General features: G+C 40.0%; 1 protein-coding gene across 1 annotated transcript in view; it reads right to left on the reverse strand.

The window, feature by feature from the left end:
• Window positions 1-565: 565 nt before the first annotated feature.
• The window catches only part of TMEM244 (transmembrane protein 244), a 30,604-nt gene continuing 8,107 nt past the window's right edge, over window positions 566-23,062 (reverse strand). Inside the window, exons 2-6 of the mRNA XM_074947596.1 lie at window positions 12,073-12,158; window positions 11,349-11,422; window positions 4,885-5,010; window positions 2,266-2,310; window positions 566-660 (exon numbers count right to left, since the gene is read on the reverse strand). Coding sequence (XP_074803697.1) covers window positions 566-660; window positions 2,266-2,310; window positions 4,885-5,010; window positions 11,349-11,422; window positions 12,073-12,158 — 426 coding nt within the window. The remainder of the gene's footprint in view (window positions 661-2,265; window positions 2,311-4,884; window positions 5,011-11,348; window positions 11,423-12,072; window positions 12,159-23,062) is intronic.

A 23,062-nucleotide genomic window follows, 5' to 3' on the forward strand; every position in this document is an offset into this window, starting at 1 on the left:
GGTATAGAGCTGGCTAAACTAGCCCTATGCTATTCAGGAATTCCCCTGTGTGAGGGAGACCCAGGAAGCCAGTGAAGATGGCTTTGAAATTTCCTTGTACCACTGAAATGGCACAAAGAAGCCTTAATGGAGAGCCAGACTCCAGCCCAAGATATACTGACACTTAGTAAAATAAATTTTATTTAATAATTTACAAAAAAACCCTGGAAGCTTGAAACTGATGTCTCTTTGCTTACCAATTTTTTTCCTCTCTTCCTTGCATGCACATTGCTTTGCTGTAGGGTTGTACACGAGTGCTGTGCTGCTGGCATTGATCTCTTTCTCACTTTTTGGTTGGTTTGTATTTGGAAAAGGGGAGCATATTTGAATGTTTGCTTAGGGGAAAATACCCTCACAAACAGCTAAAAGTAATTGCATGGAATTTGTAAACAGATGTAAGAAATAAATGGTACAGTAGGCTAAATATTAGACTAATAATCTTGACAGTGTATCTTACTTTGTAAGTAATTTAAATTAGATCATAGAAATAATATAGACTCAGATTCAAACACCTATTTTGTGCTCTTCAAAAATCATCCAGGACTGGGTAAATGAAGTTGTCCTTGAACAAGCGGTATGCTAAGACCTGTCCTCCACAAATCATCAAAATTAAGCCAGATCCTGAAAGGAAATGTAAGAATATTCTGTATTAATGTTAATACTGGCATATAAACATTACAAGAATACTTAAACTGATCCCATTTCTATAAGCAACCAAATTTAAAGAGAGTAGGTTTTGTTACTCTCACACTTCTCTGGTATTACAAAGAAGAAAGTGAAACTACTCATGCCAGTGACTTTGTGTTTTCAAAATGAAAACAACATTGATTTTTCTCTTTCATTTCTAATAATGAGGCCTGTCATTCTTATCTTTCTGACCTGATCCCTCAGCTGGCTCTCTATGGTCACTGGTGTCTGCCTATGCAGAACAAGTTGCAGGTCCAGGATTTTGGCTGTCACTGAGGGTTTCAGTACAGCTCTGGATACTTAACTGCTCCTGAAGAACTGACTTCCACAATTTTTCTAAATCTCAAAGTAATGGATTCCCACGTAGAGGACAGGGATCCCTAATCTTACACTGAAGTCAGTTGGAGTTTTGCCATTCACTTCAATGGGAACAGGATAAATCAGGATCTGAATCAGGCTCACCTTACAATTGCAGTCCTGTTGACCTCATACTCTTTGGTACAGTCCAATAGATCTATACATGTGACTTATTAATGTACATATGGTGAGCAGGATTTGGCCCTAGAATATAAATTTCAAGGCTTGACAAATGTTAGGTCTGAACTACTTGACCGAGTCCTTTTTAAAAATAGTATCAACTATTTGGAGCACACATGTTACCATTTTTCTTGTTTGAACCTGTTAGGGTGAGCCTTTCCCTGAGATCACTCACAGACAGGTTCAGGGTCTCTTCTCCCTTCCAAAGTCCTTTCCCTACTCGAGAAATTTACTCCTTTCTGAGTTCTCCTGTGGGGGTCTCCCACATAAGGGTACATTCAGTCTCTGAGTTCCCTAAAAAAGCTCTGGTTTATTTATATATGGCGGCCTGGCACAGCTGGACTCCCAGTCAGGGTTTATCTTCAACTCCTGCCCCACAGTGATCAGCTTGTCCTGGTCTGGTAAGTCTTTGTAAGTGGGGGAGGTTTGTCAGCTCTTTCTCTCTCTGCTATGAGCTATAGCAAGAGTCAGCTATTTAAGAGGCATGGCAGCTTTTTCCTCCTAGTTACCACTTTCCATACCCTCTCAAGCTTGCTTCCTCCAGCCACAGCAGGCCCTGCAGAATGGCCTATTTGGTAGTGGTTGAGCCCAGAGGATTCATTAGCCTTCTGATTGGGATGGGGGTGTCCCCCATCACATACCATACCATACATTTGACAGAGAGGGAAATCTCATAACTGGAGCTGGATGAATAATGGATGTTTCAACATTTTCAGTGAATCAAAAAGTCAAAAAAAGTTTAATTTAAATTTTGAGTGTTTTTAAACATTTTTCATTTTAAAAAACACTAAAGGAACTTTCTAAATGAAAAGTCAGTAGAAAAAATTAAAATGTTTAATTTTGACATGAGTTTTTTTGACCAAATGTTTGTGTCATTGAATCTACATTTTATGCCAAAAACCGGGTTTGATCAAAAAATTTCACCCAATTCCACTCATAAGTACAAATACTATGAATCTCTACAGTTTGTGATTATTTCAAAGTTAAATAATTGACCTGTACCTAAAGCCATCCACCAGTGTAACATCAGAGGGAATTCAGACATAACTGTAAAATGAAAAACATTACATCATAAATAATTTTAGGATTGTTTTTCACATGAAGAAAAGCTGAGTCTTCTAAAATAAAAATATACAGTCTTAGTAACTGTATCTAAATTTAAAGTCTAATGAAATGTAAGCTGAGATCCTGCAAACACTTTCCTACTTGATTAGCTTTACTACTGTGAGCTATCCCATTGAAAGTTAAATATAGGTGTAATTATTTGCAGGATTGAGGGCTTAAAATGTAAACTCTGAGGCAGAGACTGTCTTTTCTTATTTTTGTACAGTACCTAGCACATCGATGGGTACTGATCTCACAGAGCCCCAACTAGATTAATAAATGAGATGTAAATGTTGCAACACCTACAGCTCAATTCACAAAAGGATTTAGGTGCCTAACTGCCACTTTACTTAAATCCCAGAATCTGACCCCATCAGGATTCAGAAAATCCCCACTCAGCAGCCCCAAAACTCGGTAGGCATCTAAAATCACTCAGCAGTAACAGGTTTCAGAGTAACAGCCATGTTAGTCTGTATTCGCAAAAAGAAAAGGAGTACTTGTGGCACCTTAGAGACTAACCAATTTATTTGAGCATAAGCTTTCGTGAGCTACAGCTCACTTCATCGGATGCATACTGTGGAAAGTGTAGAAGATCTTTTTATATACACACAAAGCATGATAAAATACCTCCTCCCACCCCACTCTCCTGCTGGTAATAGCTTATCTAAAGTGATCACTCTCCTTACAATGTGTATGATAATCAAGTTGGGCCATTTCCAGCACAAATCCAGGTTTTCTCACCCCCCCGCCCCACACACACAAACCCACTCTCCTGCTGGTAATAGCTTATCTAAAGTGACCACTCTCCTTACAATGTGTATGATAATCAAGGTGGGCCATTTCCAGCACAAATCCAGGGTTTAACAAGAACGTCTGGGGGGGGGTAGGAAAAAACAAGGGGAAATAGGTTACCTAAGGTAATAGGTTAGCTAAGTCATTATGCAAGGTAATCTCTTTCCCCTTGTTTTGCCCCCCCTCCCCCCAGACGTTCTTGCTAAACCCTGGATTTGTGCTGGAAATGGCCCACCTTGATTATCATACACATTGTAAGGAGAGTGGTCACTTTAGATAAGCTATTACCAGCAGGAGAGTGGGGTGGGTGGAGGTATTTTTTCATGCTTTGTGTGTATATAAAAAGATCTTCTACACTTTCCACAGTATGCATCCAATGCAGTGAGCTGTAGCTCACGAAAGCTTATGCTCAAATAAATTGGTTAGTCTCTAAGGTGCCACAAGTACTCCTTTTCTTTCAGCAGTAACAGTTTTTGCAGTAACAGTTCCTTTAGCACCTATCTTTCTGCAGTACAAATAAATAATAATAATCTCATTATTTTGTTTTATTTTCTTAAAGAAGATCTGAATAAGATACATAAGATAACCATGGAAACCATCCTCCTTGGTAACTCCGATATGGTACAGAGTTTTGTAATTTTCCTTTAAAATAATTGTTTCTAGGGAAGGAGAAAATTATTTAGCAGGATTAACAGGGATATAAACTGGAGTGATGGGATGAAATCCAGTAGAGGAAATATTATACCCTATCTTGCAAGGAGGTATTCCAAGTGGAACTCATTGCAGGATCAAGGTTTTTAGTCTGTATATCAGGAAATTGATCATAATGGTGAAGTCCATTGATCTCTGGAACAATATCTCATGGGAAATGGTGAAGTCCCATCCCCTGGGATATTTAAAACCAAACTGGACAAAGCACACAAATAATAACCGGAACCATTGTACACTGGGAGGGACAGATGATCTAATACTTCTTTCCTATTTCTAATTTCTAGGATAAATATAATAGGATGGGTAGGTGAATCCCCTATAAAAGCACTGTGATGGGATGAAGAGACCCCACATTGGCTCTGGCAAGGATGGGGTTAAACATCTCTCCCAATCACCCATCCCTGCACTCTGCTAAGGAGCAAGGGTAGATCAGCAGGTGTTCCCAGCAAGATGAACCTCATTTGCAGCAAGCAGCTCTTTCCTCAGAGGAAAGAGAGAGAAAGTGACAAGTGAGGATGCTGGAGCGGATCGTAGGCTCTGTTTTCCTTGTTGGGATTTAGCTGAAATGAGCCACAACTTAGACCTTTTGTGTTGGACTTGGCTGAGACAAGCTTCAGTATTACATTGAACTATGGCAAGGGTATTTATGTCTGAGCCTTAAAGGGAGAGGGCACTGAGGGCAATATTACTTTTTTGGTTTTATAGCAGTGCACACCCTCCAAGCTGAAACTGCAGGCAGGCAGGCTTCTTTCCTTGGCTGCCCTGTTACCAATAAAACCTCTAAATACACTGCAAGATAATTTAACATTTGGAAGTTGTTGCAACAAAAATGTAATAAGATGGCAGTAACTCATCTACACGTGGTGCTTGAATGCAAGAAAGATGAAAATTTAAGGGAGAAACTTGAAGAAAAAAAGGCAAAATTAGTCCAATAAAAAAATTAGATCAATAGTATTTGACTAGCTCTATTCAATTTACCGTACTGCGCATATATTTAATAACATGCTCACTTACCTGCTGCAGTTATGATAATATGAATAGCAGTAACAGTTATAGCATAATCCCAAACCCATTCTTCCACAATCAGAGCAAACAGCAGTCCACAAATAAAGTAGGTTGTCTCCAGTGAAACCAGAAGAACTATAAAAGAAAACAGGGAACTTACTCCAAGCAGAGTTTTGGAAGGGTGGTTCCCATCCTTGTAACTAATGGCAATAGGCAGTTTTGATTTCTGAGGTTAACCTTTGGCCTAGTCTACCCCAAAAAATTAGGTCAGTTTAACTACCTCAGTCATGGGTGTGAAAAATATGCAGCTAATCAACAAGTTCTTCCCCTTAATGACTAAGCTGTATCCCCACTCCCTTGTGTGGAACAACATGGGCCATATTGTGCCATCAATCTGTGATGAGAGATCCCCACTGAAGCCAATGGTAGTTCTTAAAAACCAATGGCACAATCACCCAGTGGCTCCTTAGTGGAAACAATGAAAGCTATAATGAAGAGGGACAGGAATACTGAGTGTCAGGTTATCCTATATGTGGGTTTTTTGAGTTCCTCCCTGTCCAGTGCAGTGGAGGGGACCATAGGTTCCCAGTCTAAATGTGAAGCAGTGATCTAGAAGGGAATTGTTCTCTATTTCAATACTAATCAAAAGTCTCTGTTACAAAGCTTCTTTTGGGGGGGATGAGGAGGAGCAGGCAGGAAACATTATGACCATTTCTCAGTTACCCAACAACAAAAAATGAAGTACAGTCCACTGGTTTCAATTTGTAAGTTGGTTTGATAACTTGAATGGGCCTTTGTTTTCATGCTAAAATGGCACAGGACTATCATCTATGTTGCAAGCTAGTAATGTTGGGTTTGTTTGTTTTAAAAACACAACTTTGTATGTGATAGTGTCTGCTGCCGATGAGCACAGTTATGTGCCAGATCGACAGGGAGACATCCCTAAGTAGGAACTGAATGGACAGACATATACCTTAGTATCCTAACTGTCCATAAAATAAAAAAGCTGTCTTTTAAGAAGTCACTGAGATGGATTTTATAAATGTAATCGTTCCACAGCAAAATTGATTAGGAAAATGAAATGTGTTTTTAAAGAGCCACAATTTAATCTTAAAGTAAATTAAGGCCCTAATCCTGCATATCCTCATGCATGTGCTTAATATTAAGAATGTGACTAGTGCCACTGAAGTCAATGGGACTACTTAGATGCATAAATGTTTGCAAGACCAGAGCCCCACAGAATGGGCCATAATATCTACTTTGTAGTTGGTAGGGATCTTTCAAAATATAATACATGATTTTTTCTTTTTAAAGGGCACGGTCAACTGAAAAATCATACTTCAAATGTTTATCCTACCATTACTGCAAGTAACAGTTAAGGTTACTATGACAAAAAAAGAGTAGAGAAAAATATTTTTCTGTGTTTCTTCAGTTTAATTTGTGCATTTGTATATTGTCAGTTTCATTCTTTCCCTTATAGAATCATTTTTTAGTTTCCACTGTTGTTTGTGCAGATCTTTCACACAGCAATGTGGGAGAGAGAAAAAAAATTAAAAATCAGGAAAAGGAGATTGTAAAACCACATATCCAAAAAATGGCAGAAACACTTGTGTGAATGCAGTACCTGAAGTTCTTTTTAGAACTTTTTTCTTTAATTGACTAGACTTCAAGTTGATTGTGTCCCTTTAAATTTTACTAGTCATTTTAGTGCTCATGAAAATGGGTAACTAATTTGAGCCCGGTGTAGTGCAGGGAGGTGTTGTATAAGCTTTCCATTAAAATTGTGCCAACACCAACACCTCAATCTTGACGTGTAACCTCCATTTTCAGCTTCGGGCTTCTCTTTTCTTTGGTCACAACTCAATTTTGTAATGTGCACAAATGAGGCCTGCCATAAGATGAGCAAGATCACTTTCATTTGTGACCTCAGTCCTACATTTGAATCTTCTCTATCGCTGTGTCACCTGACCTTCGGCAGCTATTGTTATAGTTTGTTTCTTACTGTTCTGCTAACAGATAAATAATTTCCAAACAGAAAAGAGACTAGTGCACTAACCCATTAGTCTCCCAGTCAGATTTTAAAAGGGATCTTGTAAGTGAGCTAAGGTACCTACCAGCTAGAAAAATTTCATTGCTACCACGTTAGGCACATATATAGTGGTCAATGGTTCAGTTTTTCTATATCACATAATGTTTAAACATTATCAGAATCTGAAAAAATCAGAAAAAGAGCCATAGCTCAGAGAAAAATAGTCTATTTTTTTTTCTTTACCAAAATTGGCAGAAAGCTTCTAAATACAATTGATAATGCAACCATGTCCTCAAAACAGTACTGTTTTGGAAATTTGGGGAAATATTTTGCCCCAGATTATTTTGTATGTATTTTCCCATACTTTTTTGCCTTTTGTCTGTGGACTCATGATAGTATGAGCTTGTTTGTACCATGTTCCAGTGTGGTCATGTGGTTTATGCTAGATGGCGTTGTATAAATGTAGTAGAGTCAGACTTCTGGTGGAGGAGAAGCCAGATATATCTCATGCCCTACTTGATAGAGGGGAGCAGTATACTGGACTGCCAGACCTTTCAGTGGCGTACGGCACAACATGGCCATCAAGCAAGCGCTCAACAAGGACTGTGGGAAGCATCAGCATCTTTGCACAAAAGAGAAGGCTCTGACCAAGTATTACCTGACTGCACATTTTACAGCAGCTATAACAACTATGAAACAACAAATGTGTAGAATGCAGCCTTCAGCAACAGAGAAAGCTACCACAAAGAAGCTACCACAAAGTGCTTGACTACAGATGACTCTGCCGTCCAAGATATAAAAAACGGGACTGAAAGAATGACAAATTATTTTAGCACTGAACCTGGAACAAGGCCAGACAACAGATAGCCACTTGTGAGCATTGCAAGTGCAACGTCTGCTCTGCCCCCAGCTGAAATTGCAGAAAGTTTGTGCATGATAAGAGAGAATGGCACACAAGAAGTTAAGCAGTTTGTAACCAGTAGGGTGCAAAGGGGTGAGGTAGACCTCTTTGATCCCCTAAGAAGACATAATCTCAAATCATTTGATAATATCAACAAAACAATTGAACAAAAGAAGCACAAGCAATTGGTTGTCAGATATTCAGCAAGCTGACAGTTATTGCCCAGTCCAGAGATGCTGATATCCAGGGTTTGATGAAGTATGAACATGCACCTGTCCCATTTCCATCTTTAGCTTGGATGGATCGCTATGAAAGACCCAAAAGAGCAACACGCTGTCAGAGAAAAATCAATCAGTGGTTGAGATATCAGCATCTGATGAGCCAGCATTAGCTATTATAGATGGTATGATGCTGCTGCAGATGGTGTGCACTGATACTGCCAAGTGCAAAACTTTTGGGGAGCTGTCTGATCAGGTGCTGAATATTATCCTTGGACTAAAATGTCAATACACTGCTGTTGTTGGTGACAATTTTATGCAAATGAAGAATCAATCAAATCTGGTGAGAGAGCCTGCAGAGGGAATGTCCAAATGCAAGAAGTTCAGAACTCCACTGTGTTAACACCGTTACCAAAGCAAAGCTTGAAGATGATATCAAATCCACAGAACAAATCAAACCTTGTAAACTTTCTCATCCAGAAGACTGGATTGTGAAGCGTGCTCAGAGATTTCCACTTGGTCAGGAAGTGTATTTTGCTGGTGGGTTTCACAACATTGCATAAGCAGTGAAAGTAGCACCTGGCAACCACTCTGCAATACCAAAACTCGAGGCAGAAGACAAGGAAGCATATTCATGCGTATTCTTGTACGTTGCTCATGCAAAGCAAATACTCGGATTAAACAGGGTGCTAATGCGGAGCTTGGACACCAATGTTGCATCTGCATGCCCATCTATTCTTGGGATTGATTAATTCTATTTCAAAACTGGTGTTGGCCAAAAGAAGAGATTCATTTTCACGCATAGAATGGCTTTGGAGCTGGGAAGAGACTTTGGCGGTCTTATTCTGCCAAACATTCATGCTGTCAGTGAATGTGACTCTCTTTCTGCTTTCAGTGTCAGGGGGGAAAAGAGATGGCTGAAGACAGCAGCTGAGTATAGAACTCAAGGAGGGTCTGAAACATCTTGGGAGCAGTGCATCTCAGATAGAGGAAGAGACAGAGGCAGCCTATGTCTTACTGGTATCTTGATTGTACTGTGGTAAGAAGCAAGCATCTCTGGATAACATGTGCTATAAATTGTTTGCTAAGAAGAACAAACCAAGTGAGAAACTACTATCAGCCATGCAAATTATCAGTCATTTATGTAGTCATGCAACCAGTTCAGTATCTTCAAGTATTCCCTGTCAGCAACGGATAAATGATAGATAGCATTGGGCATCTTGTTTCTAAGATAATGGTGCTGCCCCCTGTTCTAGAAGCCATCCTCACCTTTGTGCAGCATGGCTGTGAGAGTACCTGTGCAACAGGGAGAGGCAAATGCCACAAGGAGGGTTTGGTGTGGTCCAATGCAGCTCTGACAGTGACAAGTGTGGCAACAGAGTACTGAACACATCAGATGCAGATTCTAAGGAAGAGTAGAAATGTTTCAACAATCTGCAAAGTACTGTGACTATTTTGTGGGTAAATATAGCTTGAAGCACTGTTGCATTACACATTCAGCAGCTCATAGTTACACGTAGGTGTTACGTAAGAGTACCTGGTTATACTTTTGTTATTCACACAATATAGTCACACAAGACATTATACGGCCCTTACATGAATTGTCATTGTATTCAGTGATTATTACAATTATACCAGCTGTGCTTTCTGCTTATGTCTCCGGCTGAGCGGATAACATCAAAAATATATGTTTTTATAATTGGGGGTAAGGGTAGTATTATCTGCATAACTTCATAAAAATAGCAGATAGAAAAACTTTTCTCAAATCATTCCATTCTACAAATAATGACAAATATTTTGATGTAGGACATGGTATAAACAAGCTCATACTGTCATGTGACTACAAACTTTTGCTTTAACTGAAGGGAAAAATGTATGGGAAAATGCATAAAATATATTGTCTGGGGATATTTCCCAAGCTTTCCAAAATAGTACTATTTTGAGTACATCATTGCATTATCAATTGTATTTAGAAGCTTACTGCTAATTTTGGTCAAAATTAAACAGTTTCTTTGAGTTATGGCCCCTTTTGTGATTTTATTGATTTTTTCAGATTGGATGGCTGATAACATTTACTTTTAACATTACGTGATATAGAAAAACCACACCACTTCTGGCATCTACATCCACCCTTGTGATGACCACCACATATGTGCCTAACATGGTAGCAATGAAATTTTTCTAGCTCGGGTTTACCTCATAGTGCCCAAAATGCGTCCAGGCTGGTAGTCTATATTGCACAAATGGGTTAATATGTCTTCAATATAGCTTGTTTAACACCCTGCACATGAAGGCATGTAATAAACTATAATGTTATAATTTAAATACAAATCCTATCAGTCATGATTCAGTATTTACACTGGCATTGTGCAAATGCACACTGATTCAAACTGTGTAGGATCTATATTTTTTCTAGTAACCCATTTTTCTGCTAATCTAATTGAAATGTTCTTTTTTTACATCTAAAATCAAATCAATAATGGCACTGAACAAGCATCCCTGCACTTTCTATTCCTGTAAGTGTTTAAGATTATGATCTAAACAATTTACATTTGAACAGCTCTAATTCCAGCTGATGTGGTTTTCCTTTGCAACAGATTCCAAATCTGCTGAAGCTTAATTTATGTAAATGCTTCTTTTTTCCCCTACAGAGAGACAGTAATAGCTTTGGAAAGGGTCACTTTTTTAAGAGCTTGGATAAATATGTCTTGTGATTTGTATTCACTCAAACTATACTTTATTCTCCATTAGTACACTGAACTGCCATAGAGCCAAATCCTGAAGTCTTATCTTACTTTGTGTTGACTCCTTGCACTGGCAAAATTGCCATTGATGTCAATAAGAAGTTTATGTGACTGAAGAATTTGACTTATTATTTATGAAGCCTTATTGGAAGCTGGTTCAAATATGGATGATAGGAAGCTTTACTGTAGTAGAGATTAGATTCAGTAACCTTACACAGAATAATTAATAGTTTTATAATGAAAATTAAATGTCTTCTTCATGGTAGAACAATTGGTTTCAATTGAGAGATGTAAATTTGGAAGGAGAGAGCATGGGAAAGGCTATGGGTTACTGAGAGGACAAGAAATATGTTAATTTATAAAGTGACCCTGTTGCAGAGTTATGGAGAAATGAGAAAAACACTTAAAATTCAATACAATTAAAACATCATTAAAATATTGAAGCTAAGTGGAGAGGCATTATTAGAATGTTTTAAAAAAACTTTGTACGTGTGCATGAGGGTGGGGGAAAATTGGGGTTTATGTCTACAAAGAGTCTATTTTCTTAGTTCTGCAAAAACTAAGAAACAAAATCAAGGTACCTAAGTAATTTGGGTTAATCCATGAGGGATTTGTCTTAAAATCAAAAGGTGCCCAACCGTCCAACATTTCCAACCTGTGGAGATTTTAAAAATAAAGTTAATCATTTTCATATGTTATCACAATTAATGTGTTAATTACATTACACAATGTAGCTTACTCTATGAGCTCTTTTAAACAAGATTCCAAATCAAGTAATCTGGGATGGAGGAGTTCACAAGTGTCCGTGGTTTGGTGCCACTGTGTGACGCGGGCTTGCCTTCACACGCTGTGTCTATAGTCTTATTTTTGCTATAAATACTCTTCATGTGCTGTGTCTATACTGTTATTCAATATCAATTTGACATCCTCAGTGCTCTTAATGACTTTCTGAAATCTAGTCTTTCTGGCAGCCACAACAAATCTTTTTTGGAAAAAGATGTTATCTTTCCCCTAGTGTTCAGGTTTTCAGTTAGTATATGTATGTCAACTAGTTTGATCAAAAATAAAGTGTGAGCCAAACTGGCAGCTAAACAAATTTTTGGGTGTCCAAGTGCTAATTTGTTCATCTAAATGGAAGTTCAGGCACTCTAGCGTGTCTGATGCTGAAAACTGTGCCTACAATATAACTGAGATCATATTCTAGACTTCTACCCCCCCGCCCCCCGCCCTGCTCCACCAGGTTGTAAATCAGAAATGCCCCATTTAAGTTCAATCATATTAATTATGAATGCTAGAAATTCTTACCTGAAGGCTGCGAAACAAATGCTTAGGACCACATAGTACACAGTGTAGAAAACTACTACACATATCAACAGGTTCAGCAGTACAATCTGTAAAGAAAAGATTAAATTAAACCTACTTCCTTATCTGCATTTGTCAGGTGGGGTGCAAGGCAAGCAATGCTAGATTTCTGTTTAGGAAATATATTTTTAATGTTTAAGGGAAAAGAAATATTTCGGTAAGATTTTTTACCTCATTTTATATAAAGTCCTGAAGTAAATGACACAATGTTGTTGTAATGTATTTTCAAATAACCCAACCCCTAAAACTTTATCCATTTTTTAATATTTTTGAAAAGAAATATACAGTGTAATTACTTTCTTATTATGTATCCGCAGATTAACTGCTAGAGGCCTATGTAATCAAAATGGCCAATGGAAAGCATGTTTCCTGGCAGTTAATGATCTGTAGGAGGAGTTGAGAGCCTAAGAAGAAGATCCAGAGGCTTAATCAAGTCTAGTTATTAATCACCAGGAAATGCCCTCCCTATAATTGCCATCATGAGGTGTATGCAAATATACATATAGAAAAACATACAGCTTTTACCCTGTCTTTGTGTCTAGAGCTCCATGTGATGCTACTATATAGTTTCACCGACAAGGACATAAACTGCTTTTTAAATAAAAGTTTCAAGAGAGATGATTTGTATAACATAAAACAATTTAAAACCTTATTGAGGCTATTTGTAAAAAAAAAAATCCAAGTTTTAGAAAGCAACCCTTATCTAACGGTCAAAGCAAAGGTCTGGAAGAAAAAAAAAAGGCAGTTGGATTCCATTCCATGCTTTGCTACAGACTTCCTGAGACACCTTGGGTACATCACCTAATGCTCGTGTTCCTCGCTATCCTCATCTGTAAAACTGAGGTAACATGACATCACAGCGGAGTTCTGGGGCTTAATTTGTTAACGTGTTTAAAGTGTCTTAGGATCCTCTGGTGAAAGCTGCTATAGACATGTAAAGTATCATAGTTCATAGATTAGAAGGTCAGAAGGGACCATTGCGATCATCTAATCTGACCTCCTGCATAACACAGGTCACAAGACTTCCCTGAATTAATTGCTGCAGGTATAATGTATTTTGTAGGCTAATATCTTTTGATAGTAATAACAGATGCTGGCCACTGGAGTCCACTTTGGTTTCTGTCGTTCTGTCATTTTGTATGATGTGCTCTGAGGTATCCATTCACCCCTATATTTAAAAAAACATATCTAGAACGCTCATAGCAAAGTCGGAGATTTGCATGCATGAAACCTTGGTGTGTGCATTAGTTTTAAATGCACACTTAAAACCAGCAAGCAAAAAAGTAGCGCCAGATGTTTACAGCACAGTCTGGAGGGCAGGATCATTCTTGAGCAATACAATCAGGAAATACATGTCCTCTCCCTCAACTTCCATACCGTCTAATGTTTTCTCACGCTGGTTAGAGTTTATGTCCCTCCCTTTCCTTTCTTTAAAAAGCAGCATCTTCTTTCCTCTCACTCTGTGATCCCTTTTAGATTTATCCCCATGTTCCCTCCCATTTTACTTTTATTCTTTCCCTTAACTCCTCCATTTTCATCTCCTGTATCCTATTGCCTCCTCTCAACTCCTTCCCAGCACATTCCTTCTTGGCCTCTGCACTCTATACAGTTCCCTGTCTCTTTCTTTCTTCACACAGGGGCACCTTTCTCTTCCTATAGTGACTAACCCTTCTCTTTTCCTCATGTTCTTCATCCACCACCCTATCTCTGGAGAATAAAAATAGGTGCGCATGTTTAATTCTGCCACATGGTCAGTGGCTGCCTCTTTCTAGCTCTTGCTTTCTGACAGCTCCTGTATTGTGCAATGACTGAGACAGATACGTGCAGAGGGGGAGCAGCAGACAGTGAGTGCAACAGACGAAAGCAACTGACACCCACCGACCTGCCTTGTAGTTGGAATGGTGGATGAACATTTGTTTGTTTACTGAACCTAGTTTTTCTTCCATTGCAGTCAAAGACCCGTTCAAAAACCAAAGGGGGATTAGAGCTCTGAGTGTTTTTAGGTATTTGCCAGGGCAAGCCCACAACATTTTGGCATCTGAGGTGGGGAGCTCAAATGACGCCCCCGTGTCCCCTCGCTTGGGCCAAAACTTTGAAAGGTCTCAATTCTGCCTTCTTCCTGTTCTACTCCTCTCATGGTACTGCTCTGCTACCTACCCCAATAAAGGAGAACTAACAACTTAAAATGCCTTGTTCAAAAATTTTAAGTAACACTTAACTTTCAAACGCCTGAACAGCAAATATAACTTTTCTTGTCTGCAAGGTAAACACTGGCATTTTTATCTGTTTGAATAATCAAAGTGGTGCTTTCCGTGCCTTGTTGGTTGCAAAGATGTGAACTGCTTCCTGCTGAAGGTCCACAGTCTGGACCAGCTCATGCTCTCTTGAGATGATTGCAAAGCCAAACAGCCTCTCCTGTGTCATTGTGGAGCATAGATGTGGTTTTATTAACTTCAGTTTGGAGAAGCTGCGTTCTCCACTGGCAACTGTTACAGGAAGTGTTAGAAGTATGCGCAGAGCAACAAAAGCGTTTGGAAAGAGGGTGGTCATCTTATTTGTGCACATATATTCCAGAATAGCCTTTGGAGTTGATCCTGCTGAAATGTATCTTGAAAGGGCTTTCAGTTCATCACCTAAATCACTATCAATACCGTGCATGTCATCATGTGTCAACACTGTTTCTAGTGCCCTGCATTGCTGGTATAGGTCTTCTTCAGGTACAGTGAGGTGTTTTGGAACATCATACAACATCCCAAATATACTGCTGTGTTCCCTGAGCTGCATGAAATGTTCTTCAATTGACTGTATTGCACAATCTAGCACCTGGTTAAAGAATTCAACTTTGAATTGTTGTTTGGAGTCTCTTATGGGATTATCCCATGCCTCATAATCAAAATGTCTTCTTCTTCAGTGACTCTTGTATTCTTGAATGGGTGGGAAAATAGCTTCAGTGTGAAGTTCCTCTGCCAAATTCTGTGCACTCTACAGAACGTTTTGAAATCCCTCATCTGACTGGTAAGACTGTAGGTATGACTTGGCTTTGTCCAGTTAGAATCATAGAATATCAGGGTTGGAAGGAACCTCAGGAGGTCATCTGGTCCAACCCCCTTCTCATAGCAGGACCAATCCCCAACTAAATCATCCCAGCCAGGGCTTTATCAAGCCTGACCTTAAAAACTTCGAAGGAAGGAGATTCCACCACCTCCCTAGGTAACGCATTCCAGTGCTTCACCACCCTCCTAGTGAAAAAGTTTTTCCTAATATCCAACCTAAACCTCCCCCACTGCAACTTGAGACCATTATTCCTTGTACTGTCATCTGATACCACTGAGAACAGTCTAGATCCATCCTCTTTGGAACCCCCTTTCAGGTAGTTGGAAGCAGCTATCAAATCCCCCCTCATTCTTCTCTTCTGCAGACTAAACAATCCCAGTTCCCTCAGCCTCTCCTCATAAGTCATGTGTTCCAGTCCCCTAATCATTTTTGTTGCCCTCTGCTGGACGCTTTCCAATTTTTCCACATCTTTCTTGTAGTTTGGGGCCCAAAACTGGACACAGTAGTCCAGATGAGGCCTCACCAATGTCGAATAGAGGGGAATGATCACATCCCTTGATCTGCTGGCAATGCCCCTGCTTATACAGCCCAAAATGCCGTTAGCCTTCTTAGCAACAAAGGCACATGGTTGACTCATATCCAGCTTCTCATTCACCATAACCCTTAGGTCCTTTTCTGCAGAACTGCTGCCTAGCCATTCAGTCCCTAGTTTGTAGAGGTGCATGGGATTCTTCTGTCCTAAGTGCAGGACTCTGCACTTGTCCTTGTTGAACCTCATCAGATTTCTTTTGGACCAATCCTCTAATTTGTCTAGGTCCCCCTGTATCCTATCCCTACCCTCCAGCGTATCTACCACTCCTCCCAGTTTAGTGTCATCTGCAAACTTGGTGAGGGTGCAGTCCACCCCATCCTCCAGATCATTAATGAAGATATTGGACAAAACCAGCCCCAGAACCCTTGGGGCACTCCGCTTGATACTGGTTGCCAACTAGACATGGAGCCATTGATCACTACCCGTTGAGCCCGATGATCTAGCCAGCTTTCAATCCACCTTATAATCCATTCATCTAGCCCATACTTCTTTAACTTGCTGGCAAGAATACTGCGGGAGACCGTATCAAAAGCTTTGCTAAAGTCAAGGAATAACACGTCGACTGCTTTCCCCTCATCCACAGAGCCAGTTATCTCGTTATAGAAGGCAATTAGATTAGTCAGGCATGACTTGCCCTTGGTGAATCCATGCTGACTGTTCCTGATCACTTTCCTCTCCTCTAAGTGTTTCAGAATTGATTCCTTGAGGACCTGCCCCATGATTTTTCCAGGGACTGAGGTGAGGCTGACTGGCCTGTAGTTCCCCGGATCCTCCTTCTTCCCTTTTTTAAAGATGGGCACGACATTAGCCTTTTTCCAGTCTTCTGGGACCTCCCCCGATTGTCATGAGTTTTCAAAGATAATGGCCAATGGCTCTGCAATCACATCCGCCAACTCCTTTAGCACTCTCGGATGCAGCGCATCCGGTCCCATGGACTTGTGCTCGTCCAGCTTTCCTAAATAGTCCCGAACCACTTCTTTCTCCACAGAGGGCTGGTCACCTCCTCCCCATGCTGTGCTGCCCAGTGCAGTAGTCTGGGAGCTGACCTTGTTCATGGAGACAGAGGCAAAAAAAGCATTGAGTACATTAGCTTTTTCCACATCCTCTGTCACTAGGTTGCCTCCCTCATTCAGTAAGGGGCCCACACTTTCCTTGAGTTTCTTCTTGTTGATAACATACCTGAAGAAACCCTTCCTGTTACTCTTAACATCTCTTGCTAGCTGCAACTCCAAGTGTGATTTGGCCTTTCTGATTTCACTCCTGCATGCCTGAGCAATATTTTTATACTCTTCCCTGGTCATTTGTCCAATCTTCCACTTCTTGTAAGCTTCTTTTTTGTGTTTAAGATCAGCAAAGATTTCACTGTTCAGCCAAGCTGGTCACCTGCCATATTTACTATTCTTTTTACACATTGGGATGGGTTGTTCCTCTAACCTCAATAAGGATTCCTTAAAATACAGCCAGCTGTCCTGGACTCCTTTCCCCCTCATGTTATTCTACCAAGGGATCCTGCTCATCAGTTCCCTGAGGGAGTCAAAGTCTGCTTTTCTGAAGTCCAGGGTCCGTATTCTGCTGCTCTCCTTTCTTCCTTGTGTCAGGATCCTGAACTCGACCATCTCATGATCACTGCCTCCCAGGCAGTTGTTCCATTGCTCCAGATATATCAAGGTCAACACCTTGGAGTCTCTTGCTTACAACGTTTATTTCAAACAGTATGCCATGCCACAACACTAAGCCACACAGAAATTTGAAGTTATGCATGTTTCTGGTGATTCCATTTCCCTCTGCCACTGTTTTCCCGTGAACAGTTCCTATCATAGCATTATCCTCCATAATGGCAACTATGGCATCATCTATCTTCCCAATTTGGTGTTTGATAGGCTTTATCGCCTCCACTTGACTTTCCCATCGTGTGGCACTCAGTGGTTTTAGTGTCAGATAGGATGTTCCCAGATGTTTCTTCAAAATTTGCCATCGATGAGTTGATGCAGAGAAAAATACACAGATGCTTTGAATTACATTAAAAAATTCAGCAGCCTCACTAGAAGCTGATGCTGCATCAATGACCGCCAAGTTCAATGAATGAGAACTGCATGGGACAAAAAAAGCTTGAGGGTTTAACTCTCGGATCCGTGTCTGCACTCCTCTGTTCTTTGCTCTCATGTTGGCACCATTATCGTAGCCCTGACCTCTCATGTCAGCTATCGCAATTCCCGTATCTTCCAGCTTTTTAAGAAGCACATTTGTCATACCAGCTCCTGTAGTATCATCAATGTCAATAAATTCTAGAAAGTGCTCTCTGACAGTCACTGTTGCAGGGACATTTTCACTAGGTTCTGTTGTTGTTACAAAACATACCATTAAAGTCATTTGTTCCGTTTGGCTGATGTCAGGTGTGCAGTCCAGAATAACAGAGTAATATCTGGCTGACTTCAGATCTGCCACAATCTTCTGTTTGACTTTTGTTGCCAGTAACTGTATGATCTCATTTTGAATTGTTTTTCCAAGGTAGTGGTGTGTGTACATTTCTTGGGTGGTGACTTTCGTAGATGCTCCTGGAGTACAGAATCAAACTCAGCCACCAGCTCCACAATTTTAAGGAAGTTTCCATTGTGTGGCACATACAGCTGATCTGAAGTGCCACGCAGTGCTAGGTTTGGGGTAGCAAGCATTCTCACAATGGCAATGAGCCTTTTCAGAACATTTTGCCAGTAAAGAGACTCTGATGCAATCTTCTCTTGATGCTGATCATCTATGGTGGCCTTTAACCTTAGTCTCATCTCAAGCTCTTTCCACCTATGGAATGCTCTCTGGTGATTTGCTGCCTTCTGATGGCATGCCAGATTTCTAGCCAGATTCTTCTAGTTCTTTGTTCCTGTAGAACCCGATGTGGCTGGAACAGTAGACTGGAAGAGTTTGCAACAAAAACAGTATCCAGCATTCTGGGTTTTTGAGTACATAAGCCATGGCCTCTCCACTTTGTCACCATTGGGGATTTCATGCCAGTAATGTGTTGGATGGTAACTTCTATTTTCATTGTCTTTGTGGAACATGAAGTTTTTCACTTGCTGTGGCCCATGCAGTACAAGGAAGTCTCTCAGGCTACTGCTCAAGTGGGTCCACAGTCCTGGATCATCTAGACTTAAGGAACTAAACTCAGCAGCAGCTGTTTCTTGAGCCTCCACCACACTCTTCCCTGATCTACACTTTTCTTAGGAATGTGCATGGTTACATCCATTTGAGATGGAGATACGGATGCTGCAGTAGCTGCCAGGTCACCTGCACCCTGACTAACTGGAAGATCAGGCATCTCCTCACCACTCACAACCTTACTGGGGCCGGAAGGCTCGCCGTGAACATTTGTGTCTATGTATCTCAGGACAGCTCCTTCCTGCTTAGATAGAAAAGCTTCCTTTGCTTTCTTTCTTTTTCTGAATGCTGCCCCAGAGGGGCGTTTTCTTCTTTCACTCATGACTGCTGTTCTGTGCCAGCTATAGTGGCTCTCAACACTCAATTGAAGGGGACAAATAAGCAGGCTGGTAGCAGGGCCTGAGTGAGGGAAGATATCAGAGTCTTAAGGGCCTAACTGGCTCCTACTACTTCAGTTGACTGACCGTTATCCTCAAGTGGGTTCAGGGAAGCCACAGGAAGCTCCCTGAGAAGCTGGTGTTAATCAGCCCAAGCTCCTGGGGGTGCTAGAGAGGTACATAAGAGGCTCCTCCTCCTCTCTCTCCCTGCAGCTCCTGCTGCTTTCTGTTATTGCCTCTCACCTTTTCTCCTGCCTGCCTGTTATGTCTCTTGTGCCCTCCTTCCTCCAGCACAGCACTCCACCATCTCTGTGCATCTAGAGCAGAGAGAATACATATGCACCAGCAGCAGACCCAATTTTCTACTCTCTGGGTCCTAGTGGTGCCCCCCCACAGTCTGGCACCTGAGGCCGCCGCCTCAGTTCACCTCATGGTAAGGCCAGCCTTGGTATTTACTGTTAGTATAAAATTTGTACAGAGCTGAAGGCATTTGCAGCTTGGTAAATTCCAGTAATTATTTTTATATTGGTAGGCAAGACACAGGGTTTATGCTCTGGGCCTAATTCTTCACTGCTTTTGCACCTTGGTAACCATTTACACCTGTGCAAAGTGACTGTAAACTGCTAATATTCTGGTAGCATTTTACACCCACTTTGCATAGGGGTAAGTGACTGCACAAGGTGCCAGGTGATGGAAAATCAGGCCCTCAGCATAATCATGTTAATCTTTGTTACAAGGAGCTGTCATCTACCCTGAGGGCAGATTGACTTCAATCCTACTGGGAACTATAGGAGATGATGCCCAATTTTGCTTGTTAGTCTTTAGCATTACTCTCATTGAAAGCAATAGAGATGGCAACAAGTTTGAAAGAGGGCAGTACTTTGTGGAATTCTTTGCAGAAGAACATTCTTCTTCTGCAAGTACTACATATATTCAACAGAGAAGGCAGGCAAAGCAAACTTGGGGATAGGGTGAAGGGCAATTTGCAGGATAGGAGCGAGGGTGAAGGTAGAGAAAATGTGCACAGAAAAATGTGGAGATCATGGGATGGGGAAAACTAGCCCCTTGCTTTGGCTGCTTTGTGCTGATCCAAAGTGGCATAAAGCAGCCAGTGTATTCTAGTAAATCTGGCACTAAAAGCTTTGTTGTTTGTTTGTTTTGTTTTGTTTGTTTTTTAAACCCACAATCACAAGTTTGGTACTTAAGCTGGTCAGAAATGTTTTCCCCACAGAAAATGTCAATGTTTTGTCAAAAACTGACATTTGTTTGGTTTGCAGGGTTTGCTAACAAATATCAAAAAGTTTTGAGTAAAGCAGTTATTTCACATGAAAATTTCCATTTTGTCAGAAACCCAATTTTCCACAGAGGGGAATTTTTGAGGGAAATTTTTGACCAGCCTTGCTTGACATAATATGCAGTTAAACACACACACACACACACACACACACACACACACACCCTTAACTCTCTCTTGTAATGACAACACAATGAAAAACCTGAACAAAAGTCTGTCTTTAAATTCAATTTAATCTAATCTGCAACTACAAACACTACTATACACTACTTCTAATTTCATGGTTATTGCATGGTATCTCTAGGGGGAAGAATTAGGGTTATTTGGGTGCTTTAGAAGTGCATTTCAGTAACTTAATATGTTTGAATTTCTTTTAAATTTAACTTTTAACTCTGAATTAAATATTTGGTAACAGTTGGCTAATGTGTTCTGAGCTGAGTAGTTGTTCAGTTTCTGAAAACTCATTTCTATGAGGCCCACAAATGTTAAGCCGTATTGGCATTATGCCATGAATGTTGCACATTCATGATCCCAATTTAAAACACTACCACACTGGTGTAAGTTATTTCCATCATCTAGGTCTGCTGGTGAGTTTTAGTCTCATCTATTCCTGTCTTTTAGATAGTCCCTGCGCCAGAAGCTAGCCATGTCTTCTTCTGTGTCTCGTACAGTTCCAGTGCTTAAAAACTAATGGTATGCTGTACAGGGTTTGAAATGAAGGGCTGCAGGGGGAAATAGTTTCCTTTTTGTATTTACTATATGTGAGGAGATGAAAGGGAATGCAAGTTCCTTTTATTTAAGTCTTGCTAGAACTTTTGAACTCCTGCTAGATTCTCACGCATTCATAACGATAACCAATAAACAAGAGACTCTTCCTTTCATAACACCGTAATTACAGAGGCTTAGAGAATTTTCTTTCTTAAAAATTACTTGATATAAATGTTTGCTCTTAACTTCTATATAGATAAAGAACATATCTCATCAAAATATATTCATTATATATATGTATTAATTTCATATAGTGCTTTTGTTCTCCATATGCTGGATGATATTGATATATATGTGTGTGTGTGTACAGAGGAGGGAGAGAGAGAATGTTAATCTTCTGCAGAGGTAAATAGGTCACAATGTCAATTCTGATAGTAGTTTATATAGATTAATTGAATTTAATGTGGTTATTTACAGGTATGGGATGACTTAAACTAAGGAAGATTTAGGAGTACGTTTTCAAAGAGATGTACGACACAGGCACAAATCCTTTCCTTTGTTAATAAATCCTGGGCATGTAACATCCAACATTCTGCTCTGCACCTTCACTTCAGTGAAAATACCTCTTTTCTTGCAAAGAAAATGATACTTTCTCACTTTATTTTATTAAGAGGGCTCTTCTGTTATATTTTTTCTACTACCTTTAGCTGAATCATAGTTTGTTTGGTTTCAGCGCCCTCATGATCTGACTCGTGGAAAGTTGTAGAAGTTTGTTCCTTAAGAGTACATCTTAAGCAATACATACAATACAGAAAACTGATCAGCCAATCTAAATGGTAGTTGATAACCTATCAAAACATTTTATGCTATTTTAAGTAATTTGGGAGTCTCTGGGGCCATTGAATGTCTAAGATGAGTGTTAGTCTTTTTTAACATCCTTTATGATCAGCGTGGGGGAAGAAGCACATTCACTAATTATATTTGTATATGATTCTAAGTGTGAACATTAACAATACAAAAGCATCTAGAGAGGTTACAGGTATGGGGCCTAATCCTGCAAGTTCCTGAGCACTTCTGTAAAATGCCAAACATGCTCAATTCCTAACATCAGCTGAACTGAACTGACATCAGTGGGAGTTGGGAAGCCTCTGTAGCTTTCTGGATCAGGTCTTTGAGCAGCAAAATAAACTGAGATTCAAATTGGAAAGATGCATATTGATATAGAGAAAAATTCCAACCATAGATAATCAATGGGTGAGAATTCCAGGCAAAGGAGCTATGCAAAAAAAAAAAAAAAAAAAGACCTAGAAGTGATAGTATTCAGGAATTGGCTATGAACTTGCACTGCAACAGGATGGCAAAAATAGGTTGCAGGCTGCATATGATGACATGTTGCAGCAGAGACCAGAGAAGTGAGTCCCTTTCTGTGTGACATTGATGACACCACACGTAGAACAATGTAAATAATTCTAGGCAACACAATACCAGAAAGACATTAACAAACTGGAGGGAATTTAGAGAACAGCAGTAAAAATTAATTAAGGGCTGGAATTGACTTCTGAAGAAAGAGTAAAAATTAAATGTGTATGACTGGGATATAAGAATTGTATACTTAATATATGAAGAGGGACAGGAATTGTTTGGAGTACAATTAAGTGTCATGGGAGGAAACAAAGCTGGTCAAAAATAAAAATTCATGAGACAGTTTGAAATGTTAAGTTGTTTCCATTTTGTGGAGATTAAAGGGGACTCATTTTA

This window comes from Natator depressus, chromosome 3 (genome assembly GCF_965152275.1).
Source record: "Natator depressus isolate rNatDep1 chromosome 3, rNatDep2.hap1, whole genome shotgun sequence".
NCBI classification, from domain to species: domain Eukaryota; kingdom Metazoa; phylum Chordata; order Testudines; family Cheloniidae; genus Natator; species Natator depressus.